This window comes from Cyrtonyx montezumae, unplaced genomic scaffold (assembly GCF_038088225.1).
Source record: "Cyrtonyx montezumae isolate F1298 unplaced genomic scaffold, pur_monq_1.0 scaffold_14, whole genome shotgun sequence".
Classification (NCBI taxonomy): domain Eukaryota; kingdom Metazoa; phylum Chordata; class Aves; order Galliformes; family Odontophoridae; genus Cyrtonyx; species Cyrtonyx montezumae.
In genome coordinates, this window is record NW_027071870.1 from 11,028,993 (window position 1) to 11,042,328 (window position 13,336).

The window sequence follows — 13,336 nt, forward strand, 5'->3', positions numbered from 1 at the left end:
AGATAATATCTACCAGGCAATAAAGACTAGGATTGAGAAATTACAATTCGAAATCAAAGTTAAAACTTCACAATCAAACTTCACAGATAACAACTGAACAGCCATTATTATATTACTGGAACATGTTTAATTGTAAAGAATGATCTGTGTTTCTCAAAGCTGGAAGAGAAATATAAAATTACCTTTTCACTACCTGCCAAGTCCACAAGATAAAGTTTTCCACTTAGTTTTTGTTCTGTTTGAGTATTCTCTTGCTTTACATTAATAAGAAAAATACTATGACTTCGAGAGCTGTGTTCATTCATATCTGTAATTAAAAAATATAAATTGTGAAAAATAATTGTACAACCCATCTAATTTGGCTAAACAGTATCTCCCTGACAGTGAAGTGAGAGATGCAAAGCTAATGAAACTGTATACAGCTGAATCACTATGAGAGTAAAGCTAAAAGGCAGTAACGAACAGTACCACCTAATTAAAGACTCCATCACCTTTGTGCTTCTACTGTTATCACAAATTCACAAATAAGATATGGTAGCTTGTTAGCTACAGACTTTACACTATGAACTTACTATATCAGAAGAGAAAGCATATTTACACTGTGATACCCAAGCACTTTTTTTTTGTTTGTTTACGGCATATCACATTTTACCCTTTTGTGCAAAAGTCAGGTAGATAGCCAAAATTCCTCACCACCCTTTCTGGTTTAAATATTTATTCTGCACATCTCATCACAGAGGTGAGCAGTAAAAAGAGATTCATGTCAAATCTTAAAGATGATTTCAATGAATAAAAATCTGTTCTGACTGCAACCTGAATGACAATGTCAGCATACTTCCTTTTATCTATAAATCTCTCACAGGCTTTTTTAAGCTTTTGCTAACCAGCACCACAGAAATAGATCAACATGAAAGAATATCCTTCTATCCAAATTCCAGCTATTTTTCTGTTTATTGGTCTGGTCCCTAGTTCAGAACCTTACCACCTTGGAGCAAAAAGTAGAAGGGTAAGACTTTCCTTAATGGAATCATTTTCTTATTCCAAATTCATAACAAAAGAAAACATTTTTCTTTATGATTGCACGTTTTCTTCTCCTAAATATCTGGACTAAATTCAAACAACTTGGTTCGCAAAGATTTCAGAGTCATTTCAAATAGAAATAATATTTTGCATGCATCTCACCTTCCCTCCTCTTTATTTTGCCCACATTTGAAAAAGAAATGCGCACACAACTCCTAACCCTAATCAGGGAAATTCAGAGGCCTACGACATGACTCCTTGCAACTCAGCTGCACATCTCAGGCCAAAAATGGAATGCTACTTACATCTGTAGCATGTCTGAAAACATAACCTGACCTGCTTTTCTCACAGACCACAATAAAACGGCCAAAATGTAGATGAGTCACAGTGGATTACTTAAAAGTTCATAGGGTAACTGGAACAAACTCCACAAATCAGGATTCTGCATATCCTTCTAATGAAGAACTCCAATGATTCAAAGTTCCCCACAGATTACTTAATTTGTCTTTCCAATCAAAGCCTAATGAAACACATTAACAAAAAATAAATTGAAAGACTTGGTATGTAAAGACACGTTGCAACTGCTTGTACTAAACCTTTTCAATAGCCTGAATTTAGTTCACTAGTCTCGCCTTATGGTATATTTTATCAGTTGTCTTCATGACTTTTTAAAGCCCTAAAGCAGGTAAGGATAGTACTTACTTGTAACTGCTACATGTCGGTTTGATTTGCCTTCATCTATGGTATCCATAACTTCTTCTGGACTACATACAAAACGTTCTGTGCAACCCTTTAAAGTAATACCAAAATAAAACAAAACACCAATAAGCCAGAAGAAAATAGAGTACACTGGAAGCAAAAGATCAAAACAACACCAGAATGACACTAACCTTTACATATGGAACTCTATTTTTGTCTTCATGAACAGAAAGATTGGTCTTTGAAACTGGAAGAGAAAAAGTTCCAAAGCTAAGGTAAGCAAGATTTCTTTGCAACATGAGACATTTACAACAGATCCAAGTAAAAATGGAGCATACACCAAACAACCACTACTACTGTTACAGCTGCATTATATAGATGAGCTACATGCTGTTTCATTTTGATGTATCTATATCAGATGGGTTACTTATAAACACAACATATTTCTCTCACTATCATCCTAAAGCTTTTTTTCTTGAAATATCTCTACAGAACAATTATTTACTTTGAGCCTATTAAGTAAAAAGACTTACCATCCAAAAGGTCCCTTATTTTATCCAAGTATATTTCAAAATATGACACCTAGAAGTGTAAAACATTCAGCATTAGAAAGCAAAAATGCTCAGCTCTTCAGAAGGACCCAATACGATTGCCATGACCTCCCACATACTGCTACATCTAGTCCACTACCCTGGACAATGAACTGGAATACACAGCACTGCCACAAGTTATCAAGATAGCTACCATCAATGTTTAATGGAAACGAGATTAAAGCAGTAATGTAATTATTCTTTGAGAAAAGCCAGTTACACCTGAAATAACTCATCTTTATGTTTTCCAGTTCACAAGCACTCATAACAGATACGGAACACCCACTCAGCAACAGACAACTTCCACTTTTAATACAGATTAAATATAGGAAATAAAGAAAGGTTACCTTAATATGAAACTCAAGATTCTCATCCATAGAGTAAATATAATTAAAAATATCTTGTACTATTCTTGGAATAATCCCCATTCCATCTGGGTCGTGAAGCTTCCCCTGATTAGAAAAGGGAATGAAAAAAAACATTCACACTGAATCCAACAGCACAAAGTATTTGAAGGCAGAACAAAAAGTCAGGCAAGCTAGCTTTGAAGTGTTTGTGGGTAAAATGCACCTATTTTTATCTGCAAAGGAAGCTCTTGACCATCCACTAAGGCCCAGCATTTGTTGGAATCAAAACGAACAGCCTCAAAAACCTCACAATTAAAGGTAAGAAATCTACCATGAACAATATTGAGTCTTTTATCCTTTTAAGGGATGAATAAATACAGTAACTGCCATTTTCAGACCTGAAAAATAATTTGGGTATCCCAAGTTCATAATAGAAGTGAAAAGAAAGTGAAAGACATGGATGCTTCATTTCTGGAAGTGTTCAAATTTAGAGTGCATGGGGGCTCCGGACAGCTTAATCTAGACGTCCTTACCCAACACAGAGTGATTATAACTACTGATCTTTAAAGGTGCTTTCCAACCTAAACCATTCTGTGATTTTATGAAAACAAGCTGGTATCTCATCTCTAGGAATATAACATCACTGCGGTGAAAAGAGCTGAAAATGACATCAAGAGAAAATATTTTAAGTTGTCTTACTTCCATAGTGTGTGTCTTTCCAGATGATGTTTGCCCATAAGCAAATATTGTACCGTTGTATCCCTCAAGTACATCTAAAGGGAAAGAGTATTTTCATTAGGATTAATTTCCTTCTTTTAAAGGAAAGCCAAATAAAATAGTATGCAAGCAGTTTCTAAAATGCTTAGCAAGTTAAACCACTTGGTGACTGCAGAATCAGTGCTCCAATAGTAGCTGCCAGAAGGGGAAGATGGCAGCATTCTTCCTTACTGCTTTTAATGCATTCAGTTGCTATAGATGCTGTTTTCAGAAGCTTACTGTATTAGAAGTAGCAAAATAGAACTTCAGTCAATAAGAAGGAAATCAATACAACTGCCATGTTGAACAGCCTTTGACCATTTAGACAGATCATACTACGCGCTACACTATTTGCTGCCTTCACAGTAAAGTTTAAATATCTGATAGTTAAGTGAATGGGCTATGTAACAAGTTTCAAGCATCTTACTCTTCGGCTATAAGCTTATGTTCTAAATCATGACCAAATCAATTCAGAGTTTTGGTTGAAGGGTAAGGGTCTGATGGTTTTGTTTGTTTGCAGAACGTGATTTACATTAACTGGCTTGTAAACTTCTTTTCCACAAGCAAACATGAGAGACCCCAAACAGTGAGGTCTACCTCCCAATAGAACCATCACCCAGCTGTACCACCACTACAGCTCACTGGCCTCATGATCTACCACAGACTAGAAAATGCAACCAGAGAAACTAAGATTAAATGTTTCAACAGAAGTCATAGGATGAGGAAGAAAGAGACAAGATTACATATAATTCTCAGTTAACTCATTTTTAAGGAACAAACTTCTGATCTAATCCTGATTATTCCTTAACTCTTGAAATGTTAAAATACTTGTGGCAGCACAGACTTGTAGTAAATTGGAAAGTGAACTGCTGTTAAAAACCTTCAAAACTAATCTGGTCTTGTTTTTAATTGTTGACAGTTTATGTGCTCCTAACAAGGCTTTGATAAGGCTGTTTTGAAAGCTGTGTCAATTAAGACTTGTACTGATCGACTCAAGAAATGAATCAATTTTATTTTGAAGGAACTACCTAACTCCTTTCTACCACAATTTTCTGTGGTATAACCTTCTTTGCTAGAAGACTCGATTCCCAGAAGTTACAAACCCAGTTCTGACAGTTCAAGTTTAGAAACAGTACACTCTGATAAACACTGAAATAAGCTAACTCATATTTTAATTACAATTGTAAAGCTAAAACAAAACAAACATCAAGTTCTTCAAGTTTCTTTTCACCTTACATTCCTCCAAAGAACCAAAAGTAACTGTAGGATTTTTCCTGACACCAATTAAAAAAAACAAAAAAACTTCTCATATGATTTTTTTTCCAAACAGACAGAAGCCTTTCATTAATTTATGACCAACTGTTTTAACCTTTAGCAGAGATCATAAGAAGAACATTAAATTACAAGCAATTATCATCAAATATTCCAAACAACTGGAGAAGTGGGTTTGGTATTGACACCATATCACCCCAAACACAGGACTATTTTATACTGCGATCCACAACAACTGTTATTGAACATTTAAAAGGCAAAAGGAAGCAAGAGAAGTACCAGTTTTCAACATTAAAACCCATACAAATAAGATATTTCCCTATAGTTACGAATTTGTTCCACCCTACCTTTGACAATCTTCTTAGCACAATCATTGTATACTTGCTCCTGGGATGTGTTTGACTGGAATACACGGTCAAATATATATGGTTTGGACTGCAGAGTAAAAAGAAACAGAAAAACTGTTATAAAAAAGATGACTCTGGAAGCACAACTGAAAGGTGTTTGTTCACATAGCTTAGAAGCAGCCTATGCAGTCTCGGTCCAACATTACATTTTATTTTAAACACTTGAAGGATGCGGTAAAAAAATCAGCTCAGGTATGCATCTAAATCTTTACATGTTTGCCTACAAATATGGACTTGAATTAAATATACTTATTTTTCAAGTGCAACCTAAACCTTTCTCCAAAACTACTCCACTACGTGATCTCTACTTACTTGATTTACAGTGTAAAGCAATGCCTAGTGTATGCACATCTGAGAATCCTTTCTTCTTCTCTACTGCTTTGGTAAACCCAAATTAAGAACAACTGACAACACATCACATAACACATTCATATTTCTCAAAAACCTCAGACCAAAAGAAACATCCAGGTCACCTACAGTCAGCACAATAAATACTTCCCCTTGCATGACATCCCTAAAATAAGGCTCTGTAAACAGCAGGAAAGGCCACCTTGGAGGAAGGGAACCTCTCAAAGGTTCAGGAAAATGCTAAAAGAAGAAGCTTGGACACAGCTTTTTGAGAATATGGGATTTTGGTAACAGCTGTAACAAGCTGACAATCCTTAAAGACGTGTAATTATGCTCATCTTTTTAAGCTGTAACTTTCATAGCACTTCTGAAACTTGATCAATTATCTTTGCAGACAGTTGAGGTTTACCAGGGCCTTAAGTCAGTTTCTACCACTACACTTACTGCAATTGTTAAATGCTCCACTTGGTCTACATTTAACTCATTACCATCCTTCCCCTCCCCCAGGAACACCGTGGAACTGCTTCCCTGGCAGCAGAACAAGTCTAGCTTCCATCTTTTACCCACCCACTCACCACACTCCCTTTCCCAGCCTGACTTTCCATTTGCCTTTTAATAACATCTAGTGTAACACCAAACAAAGCTTTTTAAAGCCGACGCATATCCCTCTGCTTAGAGGGCTTGAATTCACACATATGAGCTCCCTCTTGGAAAAACGAAAATAATTACACAGTTCACTGTGTAAATATGCTCAAGAAACCACAAGACTCAGTAGGCAGAAACCATCCCTAAGGTGCCGAAGTCTGCCAGAACATTTGTTTCGCAGTAGGGAAATCACAGGCTTTCTCAATTACTCATTCTAGCTTCAAATACACCTCAAATTCATATGCTCTATAGGTCGAACTCAGGTCCCTACGTACAACAGAAGACAAACGAACAAGTTCAAGTATCCCCAAGGTAAGAAAATGAAGGCTGAGAACTTGTTACATAAAGTCTAAGTCACCACAGAAAACTTGTTGGAAGTTTCTTTCTTGCTAACAGCTGTAACTTCCGAAAGCCTCCATCCTCACCACTACCAGACAGCTACACTGCAAGCCATTCACATCACAAACATTAGGCACATTTGTTTCATGCTCAAGCTCATCTGCATATTTGTACACACTGAAATAATACCTGTTATCCATAATAATACCCACGGAGCATCATGTTTACCACTACGCACTGGAAAAACTTAATGGGAAAAGTGAACGTCCAAGAGGAGTGGTGCAGCTGATACACTAGTGGGAAGGGATGCCACTCAGGCAGACACTGACAGTCTTCAGATGTTGATCCACGAGAAATACGTTCAACAAAGCCAAGTGCAGGTCCTGCACCCGGGTTGGGGCAATGCCCTGTATCTGACTAGACTGAAAGAAGCCCTGCAGAAAACAATCTGGGGATAGAGGAGGATGAAAATAAGATATGGGCCAGCAACGTGTGCCTGCAGCCCAGACAACACATTGCTGGCTTATCTTTATGCAGCCCAGCACACATATGAGTAGAAGCAGCAGGTCAAAGGAGGCAATTCCACCTCTCAACTCCAGCTGTGTGAGGCCTCATCTGTAACACTACATCCAGGCCTAAGGCTCCCAACACAAGGAACATGCTGGAGAGGGTCCAGAGAGGCCATGAGGATGCTTAGAGGTCTGCAGCAGCTCTCCTACAAGGAAAGGCTGAGGGAGCTGGGACCATTCAGACTGCAGAAGAGCAGGCTCTGGGGAAACCTCCCTGCAGCTTGACAGTACTGGTGGGGGACCTCATAAAAAAGACAGGGAGAGACTCAGAGTTTGTAAGTGTCAGCACAAGGGGTCACAGTTTTAAACAGAGAGGAAATCGGATAGAAGAAAAACTCCTCACCACGAGGGTCGTGAAGCACTGGAACTGGTTGCCCAGAGAAGTTGTAGATAGCCCATCACTGGAAGACAGGCTGGACGAAGCTTTGGGAAGCACAGCACAGTGAAACATGCCTGTGCCCATAGGAGGGAGTCAGAACAGATGGCCTGGAAAGGTCTCTACCAAACCATTTCATGATTCCACAATTACTGCAAATAATCTGTGCAATGTTAGCAACCGTGTAAAATTTAAACTGCCTCTGAACTACTGCTCCAGAAAATACTTAAATAATCACTCCAATTAAATTACAACTTCCTAAAATGTCAAATAATTTATTTTACATTAGGAAAGGTTTGTGGGCAGCATCTTTTAACAGTTTATACAATAACTGTTAACAATATTCACTCTTTCCACACAGGTTCCCAACACACCTCATCTTTGCTGATCCCAACAGAGCACTGACAACTATGAGAACGAAAGTATATTAAAGTGCAAACATTTTGCATACTATGAGTAGCTGAATATACACACCCTATTGTTTACTTATATACTACTACAGAATACCTTTACCATCTAATAGCAGATCTTTATTCTCCTCAAAGAGATCCAACTAAAAACCAGCCTGCCTTCCAGTACAGGGACACCTTGTTCAGAAGACTCAGCAGGCAGAAGCTGGGCTAGTTACCCTGCAGTCTACAGGTATCTGCAGCATGTTCTGGGAAAGTTCTGGGAAAGCTTTCCTTCTGCATGTTTCTAAACACTGTTTAGAAGAAGGGGGCTTTTATCTCACCTACTCTTCCAGCAAGCAAAGGCTGACTGAACTACGCTATTCTTTATCTGTGTAAAGGGAAAATTATATTTATTAACTCAAGAGTAATCCCTGGACACAGAATACTTAGATTATTTACTCCCAAATTGCCATTTAGATGCTTTCGTAAGAGAAGATAGGTAAAGCATGCTATATAATTTTTTTGTTTGTTTGTTTACAAAATGTTAATTTGAAGAATAGCATATATGACAATTGCCATAGATTAGGATGAACAGGATCCAAACTGCAAAGACTTCACTCAGGCAGTAATGCCATTAATTGGCATTTGTCACATGCCCAGCAGCTTTCACTGTATAAATAAACAAGATCAATTTCCCCCAACAACTGCTACCAGTTTTTGTTTCCCCTTTTTGGAGGTGAAAGTAGTATACTTGTTTACATGTTCTCAGCATTATACTTTTCTCCAGATGAATATGGAATATGAAACACTCAAAAACCCAATGACATTGATCCCTCCCAGACCTCAGTACATTTCTTTATAAAATCCACGAAAACCCCACTCCACCATCAGTGAATCAGTACTTGACCAATAAGTCTAACAGTTCAACTGAGCAAGTTCCAAGACAATCATGTTTTAAGGATACAAGTTATATTTAGTGTTCTTTCACAGTAATGACAACTGCAAGACTACATCTTATCACTATCCTTTTTTAACAGTTCACTTTTTTTTGTAAACAAAGCCAAAATAGCATTACCTAGATTAACCTGCCCCAGAAAGTCTGGTCATTATCTTTAAGGGATTAATCATGCAAGATTAAAGAGTCAGATATGTTTTCCTATATTGGATTCCTTCTCTTCCCCAAGGAGTAAATAATCAGATGACACGAAGGCGGTGAACACACCAGAGGGCCAAGCAGCACTACCACAAGGAGCCTGCAGCAGTGGCAGTATGGCTTCTGCAATATGACACTGCTTTAACAGATTTCAGAAACGTTCAGCAAATCTCACTAAAACCCTATCAAGAAATCAATGTGATATATAAACACCAGAAACGTCAAGCAAGCAAGCAGAACACTGACTTCTCTCCAAAGAGAGAATTCAACATTCACACTCGCTCCTTGCCTAGCATTTCTTCTGGCAGTTGTCAGCCACAGGATAACTTCAGCTCCCGTAACTGCTGCACTGAAGGGATGCTGTCCCACAGCAAGAACTCTGCAAGCACCTCCACGGCCCCCACAAAGCACATCTGCCAACACAGTTTATCAGCAATTGAAGTGAATGATAACACAGATTTACATTGAAGTACAGAGTTCGGCAGTTAGCTTAAAGACCAACTATTATGCTCCACCTGCTAGAATGGGCTGCTATTATAGATACTCGTGGTTAACTTACAAGATCCTGAAGCAACAAGTAAAGGGCTTACCTTCTGCCTTTCAGTTTTGCATATTTAATAGAGAATACTCTTCCTACCAGGACAAAACATGTTAAAAAAAACACACTGAACAATCTCTGGAAAGTCTGAAGACAATAGCCTGACTCAGTTCTTCCTATTACTAAGCTAAGGTATTACCACTTGAACACACCTAGCAGAAGGTCTCTTAGCTCTGCACACACAACTGCAGCTGAATCTCCACTCCTTCTGCCTTACTGTGCAAATACTGCAACTCAAGTATCAGCATGGATAAACTTTACAGTTATTTATTGTTACAGAAGGAGTGTTATACACACACAAATGACTGAAAATTCAATTTCCAGCATGAAAACAGAAGTTTTGGAAAAAGAGTTTCTGCAAAACTTTGGTTTACTGTTTCTTCTAAAGAGAAAAATGCTGCTGGCCTAAGAATGGTCCTTGAGTTTCAGAACAAAAGACAAAGATGAGATGATGAGGTGTTTAAAACAACTGATAGATGAAGCATAATTCTCCTTTAAATGTTGCTCAGCCAGAAGATCTGCTTCCTGTTAAATCATCATGCCAGCACCACCTTAAAAACTTCTCAAATAGCCACCATCTCACAGAAGAAGACAAAAATATTAAGAAAAAACTCTGAAGGAATATGATCTTTCCAGCTGCACATGGCTGTTTGTGATTCACATTTGAAGTTGCAACGTAGGGATCAAGTATTTTTATTTGTACTTCTAATTAAATAGTGCTGTCATTCATACTAGCAAAACAATAACATTAAAAAGTTGTTCTAAGAATGTACCTTGCTTCTTTCATTTATGTGTGCCAGCACCTTTCCGTCATCAACACACGTGAATTATGTTTTCATTTTGAGTATCTACTGCCAAAAGCTCCAGCAATAGCAAGTGATCTTCATCTTTCTGTTCTCACATAACATATAGACTTGCTCCCATTTGTTATCCAGTACTTGTTTAAAAGGCAATGAAAAAGAAAGCTGAAGGTCTCAAACTCTTCACAGGGGTTACACCTCACTGCAAATAAATACAGGCAGGCAGAATTCTTTTTTCTTAATAATCACAGAAATACTGAACATGCTTTGATCCTTACGTGAAATATCTGGAGGACAGACAAAGGGATACTGAGCATTTGGGTGAGCACCCACACTACTTCACCACTTCAATTGTTCAATGGCACCGTTTCCAGTTTAGGCATCGGTTCAAAAAGTTGAAGTGTGAATGTATTTAGCAATTCATCTTTTGGACAGTTTCAAGATAAGCAAGCAGTTTCACATTTGAAAAAATAAAAGTCATGTAAGTTTGATATCCCTTCACATTCCACTGTACTCAAAAGCCTAAAATTCACGAGTAAATTGCTATAAACTTCTGCATATAAAGAGATATACCATATTTAACCTAAACATCATAACAAGTCACCCCATTCTCTATTTTAACTGAACCTTTGTATTCACTTAACTCAGAGAACCATTCAAAAATACTCAGTAAGGTGTTCAAGTAGAAAGACAAATCTCAGTTAATTATTTAAATGGTTTTTACTGGTTTAAAAACAACACCACACCAACCTGTGGAAAGACAGTACCTTGTTTCCAAGGTCTGCTCTTCAAAACAGACTGACAACATCCCCTTGCATTACTCCTCTGACAACAAATCCCCCCGCATTAGTCCTGTACACTAGCTACAACCAAGTATTTTATTTAATACAAACCAAAACGACTCCCTTGTTGAGAAAGATGGCCACGTCAGTAATTAAGCAGGAGCTAGGGAAAGAAGGGGGAAGGGAGGACAGATAGCTCAGAGATGACAAGGGAGCCAAGGAGGGAGGAGGAGGAGAAGGGTTTGGCTGTAGTCACCGATCTTCCTCCCCACCCACCTCCACAGAGAATTCAGATGTGCAGTCTGCCACAGACGTTCCTTCTGCAGTCACCCAGTTTTCAGCTCCTATCTACCATTCCAGGCTACTCCCAGCTATTATTAAAGAAGCCTTCCCTGCTTCACCACAGGCCAAGTGGTGAAGTCCTTCAGACTGCTCAAGACAAGGCAGTTAAGGAAAGCAGCTACAGAAGTGCCTCAAGTACTGTTCAGCAGGCAGCCAAAATGACTTTCGGCAGTCAATACAGAAACTATCAGCTGATAGTAATCAAATGCACAGCTCACTGAGGAATGCTCCTAGAAACTGTTTCACAAGAACTAAGAACTGTTTATGTTACCATCTGTCCTTCGCTGGCTCCAGAAGGCATACAAGAGGTGGCTGCCTGTTGTTACATTAGAAAGCTCAAGGCTTTGCAATATCCCTCAGTTTGTTATAACAACATATAAGAAAAATTAAGTTCCTCAAGTGTGTAAGAAAATGAAGTCCCAACTTCAAGAACATTGGTTGTGTCATACACATTTGTTTTTTTATAGTAACATTATAGCACATTTTGTTTTTTTATAGTAATGGAAAATCAATCCTATACATTAATATTTTGGGAAACAAAACTCAAATATTATCACTGCTACCTAGCCTCCCAGCTTTGGAGGTGTATTTTTCCAAACACAGCAAGCCCTTGGCCTGGGACAAGTGACAGATGTATGTATTTTTTCTTTTGAATCAGTGAAGAAAACAGCAAAGTGCGGTTGTAGCAGGGAATGCTAACTCCCAGGCAAGGCCCAGCACACAGCCCCTGCAGCCCCCTGCAACACACTCTCAGACTGCTCCACAGACGTAGTGCCACCTCAGCCCCATTTACATTTTAGACACTTCTCAAATATGTAAAGAGCATACAAGTGTTTTAAAGAGTACGTAAGAACGTCGTTTTTTTTCCCTCCTCTAGCCCATGGACTACTTTAAGAAGACGTGGAACATTATCACTCATTAGGAAGTCAGAAAACATCAACATTTCTAAAATCTGTCCTGGGTTCTGAAGAGAACATATGCTGTCACAATGAATGAACGCTCACTGACTGAAGGGAGATCACTTGCTCTAATTAATTCCTCTGTTTTCCAGACTTGGATCCTCCTTGAGGAGCCTACCTGCACAAACGTACTCAACTACAGCGAACCAGCAGCTGAGGTAAGCCCCAAATTACCCCATTTCATAAGCTACCCCTCGTGCGGCTGCAGACTGGCGGGACTTAACGTGCAAATTGAACCGATCGGAGCATTAGCGCTTCGTACTGAGAAGGAGCACGTTACTCGAGCTGCAACCCGCAGCAGTGCCGCTGCCCGCCCCTCCCGCCCGCCCGGCCCGGCCGCTCACCGCGATGACGACGGTGTCCTCGCCCTGGAACTTGGCGACGTACTTGTCGCCGCGGGTCACCTCGGACTCGTTGAGGGGCCTGAAGCGACACATCACTTTGATGTTACACTCCGCCGGGTCCGCCATCTTAGGCCGCCGCCCGCGGGGCGCTCAGCTCCGCCGCCGCCTGCTCCGCTCCGCTCCGGGCTCCGCCAGCCACCGTGCCGCCGCCGGGAGAACCGCGTCCGCCCGAGCAGAAGAGAAAGGGAAAGGGCTCCTTCCCGGCCGCCGCCGCCTCCCGCTCTCACTTCCTCCCCAACATGGCAGCCATGGCGGCTCCGCAGCCGGCGAGACTGAGTCCCCCCCCTTCTCCGGGCGGAGGCGGAGTCGGCGCAGGGCCGGGAGGGGTGACGTCACCCTCTGCAGAGCCCGGCCCCGCCCCCTCGGCTGGGGCGCGCCGCGCAGGCGCGATGGGAAGCACGGGAAGAGCTCCCGCCGCCGCTGGAGCTTCAACGGAGCATGCGCCGCGTCGCATGTGCCCGAGGCCTGCGCCCGCCCGTCCGTCCCTCCCCCTTACTCGGAACGCGCAGTGTGTGAGGGGCGGACGCTGCTAACGGCC

The 13,336-nt window shown here is 40.3% G+C and overlaps 1 protein-coding gene across 2 annotated transcripts in view; it reads right to left on the reverse strand.

Moving 5' to 3' along the window:
• The window catches only part of KIF5B (kinesin family member 5B), a 32,234-nt gene extending 19,148 nt beyond the window's left edge, over window positions 1–13,086 (reverse strand). The window contains exons 1-8 of one of the 2 annotated variants that reach the window (XM_065731450.1): window positions 12,739–13,086; window positions 5,032–5,119; window positions 3,356–3,429; window positions 2,657–2,761; window positions 2,253–2,301; window positions 1,911–1,966; window positions 1,723–1,810; window positions 183–307 (exon numbers count right to left, since the gene is read on the reverse strand). In XM_065731450.1, the coding sequence (XP_065587522.1) occupies window positions 183–307; window positions 1,723–1,810; window positions 1,911–1,966; window positions 2,253–2,301; window positions 2,657–2,761; window positions 3,356–3,429; window positions 5,032–5,119; window positions 12,739–12,864 (711 nt within the window). In that variant the 5' untranslated portion in view covers window positions 12,865–13,086. The remainder of the gene's footprint in view (window positions 1–182; window positions 308–1,722; window positions 1,811–1,910; window positions 1,967–2,252; window positions 2,302–2,656; window positions 2,762–3,355; window positions 3,430–5,031; window positions 5,120–12,738) is intronic. The other variant, XM_065731449.1, reaches the window with a different exon arrangement.
• Between the last annotated feature and the right edge of the window lie 250 nt (window positions 13,087–13,336).